The sequence below is a fragment of the Podarcis raffonei genome, chromosome 5, assembly GCF_027172205.1.
Source record: "Podarcis raffonei isolate rPodRaf1 chromosome 5, rPodRaf1.pri, whole genome shotgun sequence".
Taxonomy (NCBI): Eukaryota; Metazoa; Chordata; class Lepidosauria; order Squamata; family Lacertidae; genus Podarcis; species Podarcis raffonei.
Window position 1 is genome coordinate 20859701 of NC_070606.1, and position 23092 is coordinate 20882792.

Consider the following 23092-nt stretch of genomic DNA (forward strand, 5'->3'; position numbering starts at 1 on the left):
CTTTAATTGAACATTTTCTTCTTGTAGCTTCCACTTCTGTTATTTCTTCCTGTTCATTGTAACTTGGGGATTGCCCCGTAATTGCCCCCTTAATTCATCAACTTCCATTCCTTGCAGGAGGTATATGGACTGTTGGCTTTAGTTCCTGATATTCTTGCATCATTATATATGTGTGTGTTACACAGTTTTATGCATGTTTTAATTATATTATAAATCATTCTGGGATGCCTCGTGAGAAGTGATTCATAAATGAAATAATATTGTTGGTGTTATTGTTGTTAATGCTAGTTTGGTTTCAAAGAAAAATAAATATAAATGGAAACTAGTAAGGCACTTCCCCACCAACAAAAGCTGACTAATTAAAGAACAATTCATCACTAATTCCCCAGCTGCTCTGAGAAGAAAGCAGAAACAAAAAGGGCATAATGTGCAAAGAAAAAAGTTTTAGTGTAGAAGCAACCTGGATTCTCAAGCCTCACCTCCATTTACAGTGTCCCTGCCTCTTGAGTGTTACTAATACCATTTATAGGCATAAAAGCGTTTTTTGGAAACACATTCTTTCTGTAACAAAATATGGAAACAAAAAACAAAACAAAAAAACTTAACAATGTGTGTCTTTATAGCTAAAGACACATCGTTACCAGTTCTTTTTGGGTTTTTTAATGAATGGCCACATTTGGCTCTGAATATTGGGGCAAGGATATGTTAGAAAACTCTGACTCTAAGGAACCATATCTAGGACTTCTCTTTAGAAACCTTATTCAAAATGAAATTTTTGTAACACAATTCCCTTATCTCCTTAAACCTCTGTTATGTGTTTAATGCTCTAGTCTAGAGTGTTTTTTTCTACATTGGGTTATTTAATGATTATACCTCAAGTTATTATTAGGTAAAAGTTTCTGATTTATTTCTTATTCAACATTTAAATTTTTATTTGTTGCCAAAAGGAAAACTGAAATTACCATCCAGCCTGCAAACTTTATTTGCAAATATTTCTGTTGCCACCTTTCATTTATTCTGGGTTAGTGCTGATATTTTTAGTTTCCTTTTTATGTGTGTTTTTGTTCTTTTTACATGTGTTTAATTTGATTGCATGTTGCTTTGAGATATTGTAGAAATGTGAGAAGATAATAAATATTCAGATAATTTCAAGCACACTCAAGTGCCTTAAAACAGAACAATATGAGTTAGCGGCTGGTTGCCATTTTTTCAGTAACTGAAAAGCTTAAAAATCAAATGAGGAAAAATTCGTTCTGACACCAGCAGGGGGGGTATGCACTTGTCTCTTTCTACCAGTTATGAGATTCACTGAGAGTTTTGTAATTAGCGGTTATTAAACTCTTGATTAGCAGGAGAGTTAGGTTAAGAGACATTTTCCTAGCAATATGGTGATGTGATGAGGGAACCAGAGAAAGCTGCAGCCAAGTGATCAGTTTTCTATTTGAAAATATAAAGGGAACCCTTGCAGGCTGCAGTGTGGAAAAGCAGTTTTCCCCCCTGCAGAAATGAGGAAAAAATGGTGGGCTGATTTGCTTTGTGTAGTTCCTGTTGTCAGCTTGCATCAGACCCACTTCTTCCATCTTCATTTGCAAGCTATTCTTTCATTATGATGGGATCAGCACAAGGGAGAAATTGAATTCTGAACTTTCTGGGAATGGGGTTCGAATTTCAACTTGCAGAGTCTGCTCATCCTTCCCCCTTCTTTTTTCAGCCCTGAAAACCTCTCTTCAGCTTCCCTTATCATGCTTCTCCCATTGCCCTTTTCTTTTTCACGTTCTGCTTGTCCATACAGTGGTACCTCGGGTTAAGTACTTAATTCGTTCTGGAGGTCCATACTTAACCTGAAACTGTTCTCAACCTGAAGCACCACTTTAACTAATAGGGTCTCCTGCTGCTGCCGTGCCGCCAGAGCACGATTTCTGTTCTTAACCTGAGGTATTATTTCTGGGTTATCGGAGTCTGTAACCTGAAGCGTATATAACCCGAGGTACCACTGTACTAGATTCTCAACTTGGATCTCTCAACTTACAATCATTTCACCCTCTTGTGAAAAATAAATATATATATGTTGAGTTTTTAATCTTAGTTCTGTGTTTCTCAAACTTGGGTCTCCAGCTGTTGTTGGACTACAACTTTCATCATCCCTGACCACTGGTTGTGCTAGCTAGGAATGATGGGAGTTGTAGTCGAGCTAGAGATCCAAGTCTGAGAAACACTGCCTTAGTTGGCAACTGATGTTTAACAGGTTCCATATTTGGATTAAGCAAGGACCAACAGCATTGGTTTTGGCCACTGACTCACTCCCATCCAAGCTAAGGGCAAAGGGCCCATTAACCCTCTCTGCAGCTGCTCTCATTTGCCTGACGCCTTGGATCATCCAGCACCGGAGCCAGCAGGTGGGATGGATAATAGACAACTTTGCCAGAACATCTGTTGCTGTCCACACTGGTAGAGAAGATTAAAAAGCCCCTTGCCTTTACCTTGGCTTGGAAGGAAGCAGCTAAGATGCATAAGGAACAGGGTTTGGGGTTCAGGGACCGTGCTCGGGGCCAGACTTGGCTCCTGAGCTGCCAGTTGTCTCTCCCAGCCTTAATTTGTAAGGCCGCCTCTCTTCTAAGTGTAGAATAATGAGAGCAGACTATTTTATAAGTGCACTTTAAGGGTTCTGATCTCATAAAGCAGCAAATGGAGCATTCGTTCGGCAACTGCTGCCAACTTTCCCACTAGTTTAATTGAGTTAGAATGCAGCGCCGTGGTTGCAAAGCTGGTGCATTTAATTAACTTTAGGAGACAGAAGGGCTGTAGCTCACTGGCAGAGTACATACCTTGCATACAGTTCAAACTTCTTTCCAGGTTAGGCTGGAAAGGCACCTGTCTGTCACCCAGGAGAGCCACTGCCAGTTAGCGTAGACAACACTTAGAGAGGTGGACCAAGGGAAGGAGGCAGCTGCTGCTCTGCCATGTCTTGTCTTCCATTCACTTGTCTTGTGACATCAGTGGTTCTAGGTCACATGGGAAGAATCCATGATGCACCTAAGCCTGTAGCAGGGGTGGGTGGAGGCTAGAGGGGGCTGCCATTTAATTTTCTGTGGCCCCTCCCCCAATATTTTTTAACCAATAATTCAATCACCTGGAACCCATGTGTTTAAATGTCCTTTTGTCCTGGTGGTTGTTGTTTTTCTCAGCAAGTTTGTGAGTGTGAGAGCCATTTTTATTTCATTTCCCCCCCCAAAAAAAATTTATTGGTTTTCACTATATTATAAACAAACAAACACACAAGACAAACAAACAAAACAAACATAAATCATAGCCTTATTAAAAATTACAGTTATTAACTTTGTTAAGTGACTTCGTTGCTTCCCCTTGGTTGAATTTCATTGCATGTCCTTTTAATTTTTATTTCATTTTTTGACCACAAGGCAGTTGACAGTAGCTACAGGTTTCCTTTGAGCAGAATGACTCAACAGCACATCTTTTCTCCTTTTGCCAAGGTGGATTGTGAGAAAAAGGGGCCTCTTGAGAACCTGTCTTTTTCCCAGTCAGCAGTGGGAGAGAAATACATGTTAGGGGAGCTGGGAGAGGAGAGAGAATTCTGGAGGCTTCTGTCGAACTACATGGGAAATCATTTGTGGCCAAGGAGGCTAGCAATTCTACACTCTCTGGGTTGTATTAAACTACTCAGAGTAAACCCATTGAAATAGAGTTTGCTAGGTCTACTTTGAGTAGGACTGTCACTGAATATCACTTATGCCAGTATATACGTGTGTTGATAATGAGACGTGTGGAGGAGAAGAGAGAATTATGTTGAAACTTGAGGGCTGCTTGGGGAGAGGGGGAGATTTATTAAACCCCTTTCTCTTGTGAATCTCCCAAACTTCAACATATTAAGAGGTAGACTCCCCCGAACCTGGAGATTCCATGTAGCACTCCAATGACAGATATCTTTCCTTCTCCAGGTTCAGAGGCAGTCTAACTCTGAATATTCTGAAGGAGGCAAACAACAGAAAAGCACTATTGACTTCAGACCTTGCTTGTGGGCTTCAGTATTCACTGGGTGCCATAGGGAGAAGCAGGATGCTGGGTAAGATTAATCTTTGGCTGATCCATCTTGCCCAGCATCCTGCTTCTCACTATGATCCAGCACAGCTGTTACATTCAAAGGGACTCCCATCTCTTGCGGGGTCGCAATTAGTGCCGGCACCATCCGTTAAGAGTTTGGGTATAATCCTTTCCATGGAGGCGCAGATTGCAGCTATAACAAAGGCGGCGTTTTTTCATCTCCGCCAAGCTAAGCAGTTGGCTCCTTACCTCTCTTGCCCTGACCTAGCCACTGTGATCCACGCGACGGTCACCTCCAGGCTTGATTATTGTAACTCACTCTACGTGGGGCTGCCCTTGAGACTAACCCAGAAACTCCAGCGGGTGCAGAATGCCGCGGCCAGACTCCTTACAGGGTCCTCGCCGCGGGATCACATTCACCTGGTGCTATACCAGCTGCACTGGCTCCCGGTGGAGTACAGGATCAGGTTTAAGGTGCTGGTTTTAAACTTTAAAGCCCTATACGGCCTAGGACCCTCGTACCTATGGGACCACCTCTCTGGTATGTCCCACGGAGGACCTTACAGTCTTCAAACAAAAACATCTTAGAGGTCCCGGGCCACAGGGAGGTTAGGCTGGCCTCAACCAGAGCCAGGGCTTTTTCGCCTGTGGCCCCGATCTGGTGGAACGCTCTGTCACAAGAGACCAGGGCCCTGCGGGACTTGACATCTTTCCACAGGCCCTGCAAGACAGAGCTGTTCCACCAGGCCTTTGGCCAAGGCAGAGTCTGACCCCTTCCTTTGGTAACCCTCACAGAACTCTAGCCCAATGGTTGCCATTAATTTGATTTTGAACTGATTTTAAAATGAATTGATTTTAGAATGCTGTGTTACTTTTATTGTTGTTAGCCGCTCTGAGCCCGGCTTCGGCTGGGGAGGGCGGGATATAAATAAAAAATTATTATTATTATTATTGCCCCTTTGAAAGAAATGGTTTTTCTCTTTGGTTTATTAGAGTCCAGACTATTTTTATTTTTGCTAGCCTGTGAACACAACACAGTGCTTCAAGAATCTTAGCAAACTCTGCTGTTCTGAAGCATGAATTTATTTTTTTTATTCTGCATGCTATAAAACTGACCCCAAAATGAAACATTTTACCCCACTCCTCAGCCTAAAAAAGTTTCCAGAGTCACTTAAAATGACGAGTACTAAGAGCAGACAGTCATAAAGTGGGTCTCCCTTTGAGGGGAAAATTTAAAATCATATAAATACACATACTTACTAGGGATGTAGGAGAGGGGAGTAAGCACTGCTCTTCTAGTGCTATTGGTTGGAGAAGGTGAGAAAGCATGTACAGAGAAGGGAAGGGAAGGGATGATGGCTGGAATGTATTGTGCTATAGCACAATGTATTATGTACATTGTGACATCATAATGCTTTGTGTAGAGAGGAGTTGGGTTGATCGTCATGACAACCTGACCACAGTTATCCATGCCCTTGAAACATCTCAGATTGACTACTATAATGGGCTGCCCATGGGGCTGCCTTTGAAGACTATTTGAAAGCTGCAATCGATTCAGAAAGCAGCTTCTATTTTTCCACTTCCAAGTGATCCTTTTGAACCTATTACACCACTGCATAAAGAACTTCACTGGCTACTAATCTGCTTCTGAGTGCAATTTATAGTGCTAGTGTCCACCTTTAAAGCCTTTTTATAGTCTGGCATCATCACCACCACCATCATTATATTTATACCCCACCTTTTCGCCTGAAGGAAGCTTTGCTTCACTATCAACTTGCCTATGTATTGACGTTGTCCTTGGTGGTTCTCCAGCATGTGCCTCTGCCTCCAGAGCAGCCCAGAGAAGTTTGCCTGTTGCTGGGCAAAGCACCCCCTCCTCTGGCTTTTTAATGTTTTAGCATAGTTCATTTATATTTTTGTATTTTATCCTTTTTTGGTAAAATATCCCAGAAGCACATCTAAAGATTGATATATAAATCTTTTAAGTAAACTGGTGGTGATACTGCAATGTTTTCTGCATCCCTAGAAGAAGCCCAAGCTTGTAAAACTGCAAGCTAGAATAGGGGCAGGGGGAAGACCCTTGTTTGTGCTTTAGTGAGGATGTTTAAGGATTCTCTTGATTTAGAAAACTCAGGCATGAATGTTTTTCTGCTCACCTCCTGGTGTTCAAATCTGCTTTATTTTTAATGAAGCACCCGAGGAATTGCTAATTCCTCTAGAATGTCAGAGCTGCGAAAAGGAGTTGGGGGAAGAGTGAAGAGACTTAAACTTCCCCCTTTGTCTTTGAAAAATCTTCCTAGAAACGTTTCTGTGGATGTAACTAGGAAGGCTGAATTCAGCATTACAGTGGTACCTTGGTTCACGAACTTAATCCGTTCTGGAAGTCCGTTCTTAAACCAAAGCGTTCTTAAACCAAGATGTGCTTTTCCATAGCAGCGGGGGACTCAATTTACAAATGGAACACACTCAGCAGGAAGCAAAACATGTTCTTATTCCAAGGCAAAGTTCACAAATCAAAACACCTACTTCCAGGTTTGCAGCGTTCTTAATCCAAGTTGTTCATAAACTAAGCTGTTCTTAAACCCAAGGTACCACTGTACTGCTTCAACACTGAAGAAGAGAGAGTAATTTGGAGACTAGTACACAAAACCATAGGAGCCAACACTCAGGGGCCAAGGGGGTCTCACCCCCTCCCCAAGAAAATATTTTAGAGGGCTACCCCCCCAGTTGATGGGCATTGCAATTCAGATGGCATGCATGCACCATATCATGTGATTGATTATGCTGGGCAGACTTACCTACCCCCCCATAGTATTTTATTCAAATTGGCACCCCTGCACAGAACTGAAAATACGTTAGTCCTGATTTCTCAAAAGAGACCACCACAGAAATGTTATCCAGAGTGATTTCCTTGTTATAAATAAAGTTTAATCTGTTGATTAAATAGGAGAGATTAAGCTGTTAAACCTTTTGCATTGTGTTACCTGAATTTATAGCAGGCTATAGCCTGCTATAGCCACTTGCTATTGAGAATTAAGAATTGACTTCTGGTAACCAGGCAAAATAGCAAGCTTTGCAAATGTTGGTTCTGTTAGACCCCAAGTGACCTAAGAGTTATATATAAGCCGACTGGACAGTAGGACTTGTGAGCTAGTAACTTTTGTTGAGTAATTTGCAGTGCTGATTTATAGACAAGCTTAAATATGTCACTTCTATAATGCTATGCAACTCACACTGAAATTTAACCAACGCTCTTTCTCCTCTACTTTGCTTGCCTTGTAAGTTAAGAATGATGGTATAAAGAATGCAGCACTTGAAAAAGTGATGTTTTCTCAACTGTTTTTGTCCAGGAAGACAGAGGTTAGGTTGAAACTAAGAAGAAAACACTGCTTCCACTAAGATAATATGAACATGAAAACTAAATCAGATGTTATTAACCAAGAGTTTTGTGGCACCTTATATACTGATAAACCAAATCTGACACAGAAAGTATGCATGTTATAGCAGTACATGCAGTCTAAGTGGGGGGAGTATTAATTCAAAAGTGGAATTATTTCTACACGTCAGCTTCCCCTGCAGATGTTTAGCTTTTAGTTTTCAAATTGCAACAGCAATGAACTAGCCATCCATCAATCTCAGTGTTATTCATGTTGTGAATCTTTATTGTTAATTAGGAAAAGTGGGTACTGGAGGGCAAGCTCAGATTAATAAGAGTCATGCAATTGTGCTGACTAGTTAACGTAGAATAGGAAAATTTCATTACCATTTATAGGTTATCACATATCTTGGTTTCCCATTCTCTTCTCTATCATTGTTTTATGGCAAGCTAGTGTTGGACACAGATAATTGCACACTAATGAGTGCCCTCTTTAATTCATCAAAGGTCTTTCGTATTGAAGCAGAGGTGACAAAAACAATTTATTTCTTGAATTGTAAGCTCTTTTGAATAGGGTGTAGCTGGAAATAAAGGTTGGTATAAAAGAAAAGAAAAATAACGCCACTAAACGTCTTACTGTTCGTCTTTAACTTGTTTTAAAGGAATGTTGGGGCAACTCAGAAATAATACACATATGATATAGTGTGTATGAACTGAGGCTACTTTTGGATTCTGGAGGTTCTGCTGATCTGATCACAGCTGTGAGTTGGAGGACATGTCCAAAGGTCACATAAAAGCTGTAGTCTTCGTTGTAAAGCCATTATTTTGATAAGTGGTTAAAATAAATCAAATGTGTTTCCCTTATTTTCATTGTGCTGCATTGGCATGTTTTGTTCTAAATACAATAACTGAGTTTCTGAAGAGCACATTTGATCATTTTTATAGGGTCCAATGCCATGTGAATAATAGTCCCTGCTTGTACAGGGTGAGTCCTTCAAAAGAGACCCCATGGAACGTGTGTACTCTGTATCCATGGGGACTCTTTTAAAGGTCTCACCCTGTACAAGCATATCTCTGTGCAGCATCAGAGGCCCATTCTGCTCCCTGGATAGAAAGTAGCATGTGACCTGACATACTGCCAAGCTTACCTGTACCTAAGATCTTCCTGAATCTGCTGTGTCTTCCCCTCAGCTTCCTTCCCCTCCTGATAATGATGAGACAAATGTGTGTGTATAAGCAGGGCAATTCTGGTAGTTAAGGTGCAGTCTGGTAGTTAAGATCTCAAGCCAAGTCTCAAATACCCTGAAACATGAAACAGCTGTCTCCATTAAAATTCCCTTTAAGAACTTGCTTACATTTAAATCTTGGTAGTTTATTTTTATGTTTAAAGAGTCTTTCTCTCATGGCAAAAAGTCAAAATGATGGCTCTCGGATTCAGTGTATGCTCTGCTGGTAAAGCTGTGGGAGATGGTGTGTTCCAGTGGATAGATGTGTTATCAGCTTGGACCCAAGTTTAAGCCCATGTTAATTCCTGGGCAATCTGGATGACGCTGTGCCAGCTCTCACACTCTCCACTTCAATCCTGCAGAATGTAAATAGGAATTGTAGTGGCCTGTTTTACAGGGTTGTTGCAATGTGGCTAAATGAGAAAGAAATTAATGCACATCTTGCTTCACAAAAGCTCTATGAAAACCACAGTGACTTTTAAAAAAGAGAGAGCAACAAACCTCCTTGGTACTGTTCTTTATATTGCGGGTAATGCTGCAAACACGTTGGCTAGCTTGCTACAACTGTGCAGCAACTCTCAGTGAATGATTCCCTTTCTTCCTTCTTCCCAGGTTGTTAGCAGAGTGGCAGCACAGCAGGGCTTTGACCTGGACCTTGGATACAGGCTGCTGGCCGTTTGTGCAGCCAACAGAGACAAGTTCACGCCAAAATCAGCTGGTAAGAAAATCCATTTTTCTTTCTAGCAGTTGCCTGTTGACAGAGAGAATCTTGACACACTTTGCTCTGCTGTAGGAAATGGATAGGCTTCTGCCATATAGTTTAGCATTACTAGTATGAAGTACTGAAACAGGATCCCTGACATTCATTCCCTTTCTGTATTCCTCAGGCTATATCATTTATTTGCCACACCAGCTGCAGAGAAGTGCTGCCTGGGTGTGCATGTGTGTACTGGACAGACAGACATTTTTGGCAGTTCTTTGACATTTTCACTGCATTCACTCATAAAGCTGAAGAGGAGGGATGTTGCAAATATGATTTCCTGATCCAAATAAGTATCTACCGCCCCCATTGCAAGTTTAAAAACATTATCATCCAATCCATGAAAAAAGCTGCTACAAGTGGATACAGGATATGATTATCAGTTAAGCCAACTACTGAATGATTTGCAACAATGCTACTTTGTATTGCACAACAATACACATGGAATGGGGAACATGATGCACAATTAAACCTATTGCAGTTAACATGCATGTGTTGTGAATGTTGCATATCAGTTTCTGCAGATGAGTGTCTTAAACATGATGTTTATGTGTGGGAAGGTGGCAATATCTATGGCAGTTAAGGAGCAGGTTTCATTGTGACTGGAGAGACAAATAAAAATGGAAAAACTTCAGCAATGTGTGTGACTGTTGTGGTGATGAGGAATGTCAGTTAAGCTTTCAGGTGTACGTGTGGTTATCTCTGGACTTCGTGTTGTTTCTTAATATGTTTTGGTTCTAAGAAGTTTGATATATTAAGGGTTGTGCACATGATCCTTACAGCAACTTCATACACAATAATTTCCCTTCCAACTCTCCCATTCCATTCTGTTCTTCTATACCTGTGATTCCTATCTAGCAGGGGCTTGGGCTAATGACCCTTGAGGTCCCTTCCAACTCTACACTTCTAAAATAAGGAGTCTCTGATACAAATGTTGACGTCTTAGTAAAATAGGGTGAAAGAATAAAAGGAGAATTCCCTGGATGCCTAGATCCAGGTTTGAGGCAAGTTCTATTTGGTGAGAGAACCCCAGCAGAAATTTACAATCCCCAAACAGGCAGGAAAGCAAAGCATGGAAATATAGGCTGTTGGACCTTTAAAATACCCCCTTCTAAGTTACTTCCAAAGTCTCCCGCTTCCCTTAGCATAGAAAGAGACTGTGCATTTGGAGAGTTAAAAATGGCTTGCTTACAAACACGTCACATGCTTTATTAGCTGTGATCGTGCATTGCAGGGAGGTTGGACTAGATGGTCCTTGGATCCCTTCCAACTGTAAAGTTCTATGATTCTAATTTCTGGACAGAACTACATGTTTTGATGGCAAACATGTTTTCCAAATGCATGTTTGCTGGCTAATAGTAATGAAATGACTGAGTTTGGGCACAGTGCTAAATTATAGTTCAACATTATAAGAACGGGCCTTGGGTTCATGCACTCACCCCTTCCAACATGATCACGGGGAGCAGAGTAGACTTCTGATTGAAATTTAGCATTATTTCTGGACCCAGAAAAATGGCAGCTAGTATTAGCTGTTATTTAGAACAGCCTTTGACAACCTGGTGTCCTCCAGGTGTTTTGGGATGTTTCAGCTGGCTGGAGCTGATGCGTGATGTCGACCAAAACATTTGCAGGATGCCAGGTGTTTCCTAAAGTTTATGAATAAATAAAGGTAAAACCCAGATAAACTGTGGATACACAGCTATGGTTTAGAGAAGCAAGGAAACTTCAGATTGTGGTTAATCACCCTGGCTTGTTTTCCTGGCTTGATGTGATCATCAAATGAAAGGTGCACTAGAAAAGAAGGAGGAGAAGGAGAAGAAGTCTAAAAGGGGTGGTAGTGAAGATTTTATAAACTTCCCAGCATAATCACCTATATGAGATTCTTACTAAGATCACACAAATGACTATTTACAAGCTTGGGTTATTGGAGAAAGAGATGTCTGCCTTAATCCTTCTCCATTAGTCACTAAGCCAGCCTTTCTCAACTTTGGGTCCAGGCCTGTGTAGAGAGGGCGGGCAGCCAGGTCCACTTTTCCTGGGCCTCAAAGGGCTCAGATAGCCCGGGGTCCCTGCCAGGGGCCTGCTGGACTTACGCTGTCATGCCAAGAACAAGACCCCTACCCTGGGCCTCAGACAAGCTCTGCACAGGCCTGCTTGGGTCCCTAAATGTTGTTGGACTGCAACAATGTTTCCGAGCACAATTCAAAGTGTTGGTACTGACCTTTAAAGCCCTAAATGGCCTTGGTCCAGTATACCTGAAAGAGCGTCTCCACCCCCATCCTTCTGCCTGGACACTGAGGTCCAGCGCCGAGGGCCTTCTGACGGTTCCCTCACTGTGAGAAGCCAAGTTACAGGAAACCAGGCACAAGGCCTTCTCGGTAGTGGCACCTGCCCTGTGGAACGCCCTCCCACCAGATGTCAGAGAACAACAACTACCAGACTTTTAGAAGACATCTGAAGGCAGCCCTGTTTAGGGAAGCTTTTAATGTTTGATGGACTACTGTATTTTAATATGTTGTTGGAAGCTGCCCAGAGTGGCTGGTGAAACCCAGCCAGATGGGTGGGGTATAAATTATTATTATTATTATTATTAATCCTGTGGCAGTGATCAGGGATGATGGGAGTTGTAGTACATCTGAGGACTCAAGGTTGAGAAAGGCTGCACTAAGCTCTCTGGACAGAATCTTCACAGATGATTGGATTTCCTTTAAATCTGGCTGCTAACAAATTTCCTAGTGAGCTATTCTATGGAGTGATGGTATCAAGTTTTTGCACCGTGGATCATACAGGAAAGTTACAAGAACTGCATTTTAAAAAATAGCTGTGACCCATTTGTGGAGCCCAACCATCAGTTAAAAGACTAATGTTTTAGTATTTAAGACCCTGCCCCGTCGTGTCTTTTTTCCACTATTTCTCAGACCAATAGGGGAAAATAAACTAGGGTGTATGGCTTTTCTCTGCCTTTTTTCTGGTGCTTATGAAATGGTTGTGAGTTCAGTTAGCATCTTGGTCGCCAGAAAGAAATATAGATACATTAGCTAGATTTGTGACTCTGTGGTTGTAAAGAGAGATACTTTTGAGAGTTGACATTTTGTGCTACTTCTATGCTGCCAGTTCGGAAAACATTTCCTCCACAGGGAGCTTGTTGTGTGAACTGTTACAAATAGCTCTGTATTTAGCATGATGGGCCTTCAGAGAACATCACTGCACAAGGGAGATCAACTTCCTTATCTTCTTAATAGATCATATCCAGCTTTTCTAATAGAGTAATGTTTTAAAAGTAACTGGCATGAGGAAAATGTCACAGTCATGACAAAAATTAATTTGCCATTGGCAACAAATGGCTTCCAAGTGTTTGTACAATAATGGAGCTGGGTTTGAATTAATCTCCATGTTTATTGGAGTGAAATTAATTCAACAGAATTGGGGGGAAAGTGTGCCCGTTCATTCAAATCCCTTTCCATTTTGCAACTTTCTATAAGTTAATGACTTGGTAGTTGCTTAACTTGCCGTTTTTAATTTTAGTCATGTCAGGCTTTAACTATAGAATGTGTTCTTAAGAAGTCATTTGCAATCCTTGAACAATTTGCATTCATGATCCTTGCAACTCTGTAAGGCAGGTTATTATTATGATGCCTGTATTGCAGGAGATGGGATGGGTACAGCCACCCAGCAAGTTCAGGATAGAGGTGAGATTTGAACTGGCAAATTCTCTGCTCAAGGTCTCAGCCACTACACTACACCTGAAGTGATTCTCCTGAACTACTTTGGATCTTTTCTGACATTTAAGGGATCCTAGGAAGTCAGCTACTCTTACGATCAAAGTTTATTCCTATTAATCAAAATTTGCCCTTTTCATCTGGGACAAATATCTTTGTGTTTAGGGGCATTCCCAGATGCCCGTCCAAAATAACCCGTCCAGGTACTGTATTTTGACCAGTGCTCTCTTATCTTCTCCCCAAGATAGTTATCAATATTGCAGTGTTTGCTTTTCATTTGCAAGTCTTTACAGACTTCGGTTCCTGTATGATCAACTCATATGAGTGCCATGTTGAAAAGTGTTATATCTCAGATTTCAAAGAGAAAACACATGTTAGTGTAGTTATGATCTTTTTTAGAAGAGGACATTCTGCCACATTTTAGCTTAATGGTCTTCACATTTTAGAGCTCTTTGCTCTTCTTATTTTGGTAAAGAAATAATTCCCTTTGGGGTCACCTGTGCTGCTAACCAGGATTTTGAAGTAATGGTTTTAAGTCTTATTTGTTTAGCCTAGCTAATCCCCAGTTATCCCTGTGGTTAATTTGAATTGTTTTTAAGAACGCTAAGGGCAGGAGTCAAGTGGTGTGAACAAGCATTCGAAAATTAGAGTGCAATCCTGAAAGAAGGATATAATAAAGTTGTGCCTGTGTTACGCCCTATGGTCTGCTACTTTGTCAATGTAGCCTTGGCATTTCCTCCTTTATTAACAAGAATAGTGCTTAGTGTTTTGGAGTATTCAAAGCACATCGTCGGGTCTTTCCGTTGGGTCCTCTGGAGTTGGCCGCCCCTCTGCGAAGCTGGGCAGTGTGCCAGGCTGGGCGCAGTGGGCTCCCTCAGGGGCACGCTCAGCAGGAGCCCATGCTGATGCCAGGCACAAATGATCCCATGGCATGCAAAAAAATGTGGGTGCCCTGGCCCTTCATGGGGAATGTTGTGGGGGCTGGAGCCCCCACAGCCCCACACACTCAGCACCTATGAAGCACATCATACAGTGCATTTAAGATGGAATTGTATTATTATCACCCTCCATATTGCGGAGGGGGGGAACAAAGTGAGACTGAAAGACTATTATGTGCCAAAGGCCACTTAATGCATTTGTTGATTTCCCATTTCAACGCCGGCCTCTTAGTCACTGCAGAGCCCAAGCTCTGCGCTCCACTTGCTCCTCTCTCTTGGCAGGAGGTCAGATGCAACATTTCCCACCTTGAAGGTAAATGAAACACAGCTTCTTCTAAATACACATGACATTTGGTCCTGAAACAATTGTTAGTGAGTGGCATTGGCTTGTTACCGCACAGCAGGTAGGTCATGAGCTTGTTTGCTTCCACACTGCAGACCTCTACACTGATTGACTCTACGCTGCCTCCCTCTTTCATTGAGCCACATTGAGACTGCATAATGGAAGAAGTAGGGACAGTATTGTCTTTCTGGGTCCTGGCATGACTCCATTCCCCACCACTCTATAGCTCATTGGTGCCTTCTCACAATGCTACAAATTCCTCCAGGTCAGACATGTATCTTTGCCTAGGCAATATCCATTATTGCTGCTTGCTTTCTGCCTGTCAGCCTGCTAGACCCTCTGTATATCCAAGTATACCAACTTCCTTTGAAAGCTGGAAGGATGTCAGTTTCCTTATCAGTCTTCCTGCCCTCCCTCTAACAGTTTCCTCGCATCAGACCTTGGCCTCCAATTGACTATGCCTTTGAATTGGCCCTTCCTTCAGGAAATTCCCATTCTTCATGTAGCTACCAGATCAAGGCTTCTAGTACTTACATGTTAGCTCTTTGCATGTTCAGGTGCCAAAGCCCAGTTCTGAGAGTACATATTCAGAGATAATGGCAATAAAAGCAAAAGTCACATGCATATCCTTTGTATTGTATTATATTTCCTGTGTAAGGTTGTAATATGAAGTTCATGCATTCTCCCCAAAGTAGGTTTCCTCTGTTGCTCTTTCCATCTAGAGATGCTTATTCAGATTGATAGAGGAGAGTCATGGTACCCTCCAGATGTTATTGGACTCCAGCTCTCATCAGGTGGACCACAGCATAGCTAGTGGTCAGGAATGTAGTCTAAAACATCTGGAGTACACAGTATTGGCCACCCTTGTGCTCATGGAAGAGGAGCATTGTCCGCCTCCTCTATATTTAAACAACAGAAGGTGATACATTGCTTTCAAAGGATCTGTCTCAGCAAAAATAGATATATTCCTTTTGGCAGTTACTTGGGATGGGGTGGGTGCTAAAAGAAGGAAATAAACCTGCTATACTTAAATGTTTTACAGAATAATTTAATGGTGTGCTGTGGTCCGTTTGTTCATTCCTCCTGGTGCTGCTTTGCTCTTGGCAGAAGGGCAAGCAGGGGCCAGGCGAGGGGACTGAGTGCAGGATGAGATCACACACGAAAGCTTTGTCAGTGAGAGACACTGTTCAGTGAGAGACACTGTTCGATATCTCTGCAGGCAGATGAAAGGGAGAGGGGAGGTGGGAGGAGCAGCTCCAGGGCAGGAATGTGCAGGAGAAAGTACCTTTGCAAATACTGAAGCAAATTAATCTTAGACCACCTGGATAGGAGGCTCAATGTGAGATGTTTGATAGCAGAAATAGCAGTTCTGTTCTTTCCTTCAGCTCACTTCAGATGTCAGCCAAATTTCAACCTTGATAGAGTCAGTGACTTTATTAATTTTTTAATATAGTGAGAGGGGAGTGCCGCTGAATCATTATTGTGATTGTCAGCTTTGTTAAAAAAAAATACTATTTAGTAGTTTTGAATGTATATGATTAGGTAGTGTTACAAAGGATGTGTCTTGTGGTACAGTCACAAGAGTCATATCATGCCTGTATCACTTTAGGTGGAACATATTGCATCTTTGACTGGTTCACCGTGCTGCAACCATGTCAGGAAAAACGAATTTTAGCCGCCTCTTCAGTATACCAACTTTCCATCTGCAGTGTTTTTGGTTTTGTTCAGATGTATGAAGTTCTACCCGCAGTCTTCAGTGGGACAATCCAGGAAGGGGCAGTGTTCAATTTGGCCATTGTTCTGTAATTTGTCAAGATTGCGCCTTTACCTTCAGAGTTTTGAATAGGTTTTCTGTAATATTTAGTGGAAGTAAACTTTTTAAAAAACTAACACAACTTGGTTGCTCTGTTTGTTCAGTCTGTTTGTTTCCTAAGTTATTTAGAGGGTGTCTGGGGATGTGGCTTAAAGAAAGAAGAATCTTATGTTTGTGGTGGACTAAGTCTCTGTGGGTTTTCTGTTTTGGTTTTGTGTGTTAATTTTCTAAGAAGTCACAATTTAATATGCTGAGAATGACATGCTGGCAGTAAAAAGGGAGGGCATATACACCCTGAAGGCGGGATTCAGACAGAGGATGAGATGAAAGAAAGAACAGTTTCCTAACAGAAATGCCAAATGTGACACAGATTGATTTAAAACTAAGGTTCTCTGGCTTTGTCTGATTCAAGATCTGAATTCCATAGTATGAGCTTGCCTCTTTGTTGGAATTTTCCATGTTTGAAATCCTGGGTCAGTGCTGTGTGTGGAATCACTTCAAGCTAAAAGAGTCAATTTCAGTTTTGTCATTGGCTTTAAACAGGATAAATGTCTTTTGGAAGAATGATTGTGGTCAGAAGCATAGAGTCCTAATGTATGATAAGCCAATAAGTATCGAGTTCCTTTCCTCCTTTTTCCTTTTAACCTACAACGTGTCTCCTTGGCTAGGTCACTTAACCTGCTTGCCCCTCTTACTTTCTGCTTATAGAAAATTACCTCATGCAAGCAATTGTTTGTTTTTACACAACCAGGTGTGAGGTATTATGGAGACTAATCACCACTGGGGCAGGGGTAAGGGGATTTCTTTCACTTCTGTAAATTGGTAATATTTCCCTGGTCAGCCACTAATTATGCCTAGAGAGATTTGATGGCTCTAATTATTGTGAGGGTATTCATATCAGCAGAGTTATAACATCTATGAGCAGTGTTCAAAATTTGCCAGGCTTTTTGTGATCCATGTGGTGATCACAGGATGGCAGGTTGGATATTTCCATCTGGTTTGCCCCTCTACTTTTCTCAAGCAGGTAAGCAGAAGAACTTATTTATTGCATTGAGATCCCACCTTTTTCTCCAAGGAGTAGTAGATTGTCCATACCCCTCCTCAGTTAATCCCTGCAATGACTCTGTGAGGCTAAGAAGCTAGTGAGGGTTGGGGCAGGCAGAAGGCTAGAGGAGGAGATGTGAAATGAGGAAGGGTCCGAGAAGGAAGACTGAGTGAGGGCACATTATTGGAGAGAGAACATGGACAGGTCCAGGAGGTGGATTGAAATGATCAGCTGCTAAATCTTTGCCTGCAAGAATTTGGTGGAAGGGAGATTCAGTGTAACTCCCTCTGTCCCATTATAATGAGCTGCATCTTCCATATTCTCTCATGCATGATGGGATAATGAGTACAAATTAACCTTAGAAAGCCTAGGGAGGAGAAATAGGATGGAAAGAATGGTGGTCTGTGGAAGGAACTTTGACTTCAACAAAAAAATTACGAAGAAATAGATTGAGCCTAGATTGATTGAAGAGGTCATGGAGTTAATGCATATGCATCCAAAAGTTAAAATAGCAATACTAGCATGGAAAAAACTGGTAACTATTTTAATAAAACTTTGAAGGCACTTCGCAACACCACTGACAAATAAGCCCACTATATCTCTTAAATGGGACAAAAAAATGCAAAATACCAGTCCAATGTTTTTGCACACACAAAAACCACTCGGTCTCTTTATTATATTCTTCCTTTCCTTTCATCACAGCTACCAGTAATTTCACATAAGGGAAGACATGTTTCTTGGGGAATTTTTTCCAAAGTCGGAAAGAACATATTTTCAAGTCATCTCCATGAATTTCCATCAGTTAATCTAAGACCCTTTGTAAAAGAACCAATTGATCTAACACAAGCCACACCAGTCCTCGTGCAATGAAAATGTATAAGAACCCATTTTCATTCATTTCAGACTTCATTTTGGAGAGGCTTCAGCATACCAGGTTCTTCCCTGGGGATGTTATTCTGAATATTGAATATCTGAGTAAAAAGTGGGACAGTTGGTTTCCTGTATGATGAGCTCTCCTAAATCAAATTTGTCTTCTTCGCTTCAAACATCATGGCTTTCCCATCATGGAGGGGGAACCCTAACAAATCATATTATTTGATGTGCTTACTGCAGAAGCAATTTCATTAAGACAAAAAAATATAGCAGCTTCTAGGATCCCAGTGTGAAAAAATGATTTGCTGCTGGTCTAAAATGAGATCTGTAGATGCAAATTGTTGGGAATTTGTAATGGTAGTTGTCTCCCGCTGGGAAATATTGAACCAGCCTCATGGCCTTGAAATACAAGACCGCAATGTGAAAAGGATATTTTAAAAAGACAACTGGGTGTTCTCTGTAATACTGCAATCCAAAATGTAACTTTCTCCAAACAGCAAGTACTCATGAAAACTTGACTGCTTCCGAAGTGCTATGTATCATCCTGTCAAATCCAGTTTTTTGCTGAGTTGGTGGGAGTTATGTAGGGCCTTGCCCTATTGCTGAAAACCATCTACTATCTGGGGCAGCAGTTATCAACCTGTGGGTCCCCAGATGTTGTTGGACTACAACTCCCATCATCCCTGAGCTCTGGCCTTGCTAGCTAGGGGCGATGGGAGTTGTAGTTCAACAACATCTGGGAACTCACAGGTTGAGAAAGGCTGATCTAGGGTCTCCTGTGTGACTGTGAAGTAGCAGAGGCTCCTTCACTGTCCTGATAACTTTATCATCATTATTTACATTTTTTAATTACATTTTATATACCACCTATTAATAGAGTCGAAGAGTTGGGAGGGATTATGAGGGTCATCTAGTCCGCCCCCCTACAATGCAGGAATCTCAACACACAGCCCCCCACCCAATGTGAAACCCTGCTTTGCTTGCAAATGTACTAGCAGTTTTATTGCTGCACATATTGCGTGTAATTTTTTTTATATTAAAAAAAAAACACTTTGTTCTTTTTAAACAATGCGGATAAATGTTTCTAAAAGCCAGCCAAAATGCAGAAGGATAAAATAATTTTTAAACCAGAAGTTTTAAAAATGCTACCCAAAAGATCATATTATGGGCACCATAATGGGGAGGGCATTCCATACAACAGATGTCACCACCAAAAAGTCCCTCTTCCTTGTCACCACACACCCTTGGTCAGGGGAACCTAGAGAAGGAGCTCTGATAGATTATGGCAGTGCTTTTCTTTGGGGGGGAGACGACACAGGGGTACACATACCCTTAAACATGTTGTGAATCTAAGTTTGGCCTCATTGAGGGGCAGTATTTCAATATGAGTAGGAAAATGGGAGCACCACTAAAAAAAATTTAGGGGGAAAAAGCACTGGATTATGGAAGAACTTCCAGTTTTTCTTTGTTAAATGGATGGTTGTCTTTCACTTATTATCCTAACCTGTTATGATAGATCCCTAACTTTTCTGACATACCTCCCATTTCCAGTGTGCACTCACTTGAGGACTAGAGCAACATGATTTTGGAATCTTTTCAAATTATCAAGTCCTGAAAGAGGGGTTTTTGGGGTGGCAGTGGGTCTGGAAATGTGCTATTTTATTTAGCTAGGGCTCAACCATCAGAAAGAATATGTACCAGTTATTGTTGCGGATAAGCCAGAATGATGACAAAGCAGAGTGATGGACATAACCAAAGTGATGCTTTTAGACTCAAAATGCTGAGCTTACACTGACTAGTTATAATCCTTTCACGGCAAGAAAGGAAAAGATGACTACAGATTTTAAAGGCAGATTGGGGGGGGGGTTGGAGCTAGGAATTTTGAAAAACAGGAATGTTTGTTCATACATGTTTAATAATGAATATGTACTGGCTCATCTGAGCAAAAAATAACAATTGCAATAATCAGAATAGGGAGCACTTGCAGCTCATGTACATGAAATGTATTTATTTAGCATTTGTAAATGCTGTGTAAAGAAAAGGAGATTTGTGTGTGTAAAATTTTCATCACACATGTTTCCACGGTGGTTTAAATGGTTTCAGTGCTCTTTTTCTGGCAGTCTGGGTGCGATTCTAGATATAGATACCTCTTTATAGGAAAGTATGTAAGCTATGGGGCCCCTGTGAGGTTAGCTGGTACCTTGAAAGCTACATTCTGCAGCCATAAACCTCACAAAAACTAGAGAAAATGGGGAAATGTAGGAGAGACTTGATTTAAAGAGGCCTGGCCATCTTAAACAAGCATTTATATTAATTTGGCTTTTTGTGATTCATATTTTAATACCACATAAATAAATAAGTAACACACTCCCCAGCTTTATCTCATTAAGGAACTGGTAGTTAGTTTTTCCCCCCCTACCCAAGGGGAAGATGCAAAGGACACTATGATCTTCTCCTTACACAAGTAGTCTACTCATGGGACCTTCTGTAAAGCCTCCTAAATTAGCTAGGGCTGATTGTTAAGCTTTTAAGCATTGTTCTCTGCTTAAATAACATTGTAAATTTGCCCTGATGTACTATCCAAGGGATTAACCAGAGAGGGAACTCTGCAAAATATCAGATTTCTTCCACTTTGTAAAATTCATGCCAGAGGGATTGATGGGCTGCTAGTGAAGCTAATAAAGTTATCAACAGCAATTAATTCAAAAGGGGAAAGCAGGTAAGAGAGCTAAATAAATCATCACTTTTATGTTAAAATAATGTGTTTAACATTCTGATCATTTACACACATCTTCTAATCTTTACCTGACAGCCTGCAAGTTAAATATTTAAGACTCCTTAAGGAAGTAGAAATGAAATGGGACATGTAGGTCATATTGTGTGTGTGTGTGTGTGTGTGTGTAGGGGGCGGCATATATGAAAATTGAAGGATTACTTGCTTTCTGCATGCTGTGCCTCTTTCAGGTCTACTGTGGGTACATGACTTGAAGGCCCCCAAAATCCTTGAGTTTCTATTAATGTATAGTTATTAGAACTCATATTCACATTTTCATTGTCTATATGAGCCCTGTTTGGAAGTCTGTGTTAAGCTTGATAACTTTGGTTGCTCAGGATAACTCTCCATTATTAAATCCAGTTGAAAATGGATGCTGCCCTCATTCAATTGTAGTTCAATCATATTTGAAATCACCATGATGATTATTAGTATTATTTTAGCTTTAAAAAATGGGGGGGGGGCAGATGACTCAGCATTAATATTCTGGTTTTTATTTTCCCTTTTCTCCTAAACACACAACGTAGGATGTGACATAATTGGAAGTGCTTTAATTTTTCTCAGTTTCATGTGGTCTTCAAACAACTTCCTTGTATGTTGGTGGCAGGTGTTCAAAATTGCTTCCTACCAGTTAAACATCTGGTGAAAAATGACCAAGTGTTGGGTTGCGTATGTTTAAAGGACCAATTATATGTGCATGCCTTTCTTCTTTAGGGACACTCTCAAGAAAAAATGGAAGCAGCTAAAATGGAAGCTTTGCCTTGTGACTAAATGCACAAGTGGCTCCAATTTATTGGGCTCTGTGTGGGGAGAACATATGGAGTGACTATTTAAAAATATTCTTTCTTGCTCATTTTCAGTGTCTGGGTTGGTTCACATTTGGGAAGAGGCAGTGCTTGAGGTATTGCGGTTCTGAGCTGTTTAAGGCTTTATAGGTCAAAACCAACACTTTGAATTAGACCTGGAAAATAATTGGCAGCCATTGGGTCAGGATTGGTGTAATACAGGGGTCAGCAAACTTACTGCGCCTTGGGCCGGTGTCTCCAGCGCCGATTGCATGGAGGGCAGGGGAGCGCATGCCCATACGCATGCGCACATGGTATTTCTGGCGCACTTCCAGGTCAGAGGTGCACCGGAAATAGCTTGTGCGCATGTGCACAGGCCTCCTGACCCGGATGTGCACCAGAAATAACACTTGCTCATGCGCACAAGCTATTTCCGGTGCTCCTCCAACCCAGAAGTGGGTAGCCGTGCAGTGCAGTGCTGGTAAGAGCAGGCGGCAGGGGTTGCCGCACGTCCCTTGGGCCTTATCCAGCCCACAGGCCTTAGTTTGGGGACCCCTGGTGTAATATGCTCAAACCATCTTGCCAGGGTGAGCAATCTGGCCACCAAATTCTGCACCAGCTGAAGTTCCCAAACTGTCTTCAGAGGCAGTCCTACTTATAACACACTGCAGTACTCTAACTTAGAGGTTACCAGAGTATAGACAACAGAGGTTAGGCTATCTCTGTCCAGAGGGGTGCAGCTGGGCCACCAGCTGAAACTGATGAAAAGCACTCTGCGCCACTGAGGCCTCCTGAGCCTCAAGCGACAGCAAGGTATCCAGAAGTACCCCCAGTTTACGCACCACCTCCTTCAGGGGGAGTGTAACCCCATTAAGAGCAGGCCACGTCCCATCCATCAAGTCTAGGGAACCACCCACTAACAGCGCCTCAGTGTTATCTGGGTAGAGCTTCAGTTTTTTGGCTCTCATTCAGTCCATTACTGAGGCAAGACAACAATCCAGCACATCCACTGCCACACCTGCAGATGTAAAGGAGAATTAGAGCTGTGTGTCATCAGCAGATTGCTGACAGCGTACTCCAAAACTCCAGATGACTGCACTTAGTGGTTTCATATAGCAAACTTTTTCAGCAGGGGGCCGGTCCACTGTCCCTCATACCTTGTGGGGGGTAAGACTATATTTTGAAGGGAAAAAATGAACAAATTCCTATGCCCCACAAATACCCCAGAGATGCATTTTAAATAAAAGGACACATTCTACTCATGTAAAAACATGCTGATTCCTGGACTGTCCGTGGGCCAGATTGAGAAGGCGATTGGGCCGGAACCGGCCCCCCAGGCCTTAGTTTGTCTACCCATGATATAGATGTTAAACAGCAAAGGG

At 41.7% G+C, this 23092-nt stretch overlaps 1 protein-coding gene across 13 annotated transcripts in view; it reads left to right on the plus strand.

Annotated features, from left to right (window-relative positions):
• The window catches only part of ZMIZ1 (zinc finger MIZ-type containing 1), a 369131-nt gene that overhangs the window by 236995 nt on the left and 109044 nt on the right, over positions 1-23092 (plus strand). For all 13 annotated transcript variants that reach the window (XM_053388158.1, XM_053388156.1, XM_053388149.1 and 10 more), the window contains one exon: positions 9274-9379. In XM_053388158.1, coding sequence (XP_053244133.1) covers positions 9274-9379 — 106 coding nt within the window. The remainder of the gene's footprint in view (positions 1-9273; positions 9380-23092) is intronic.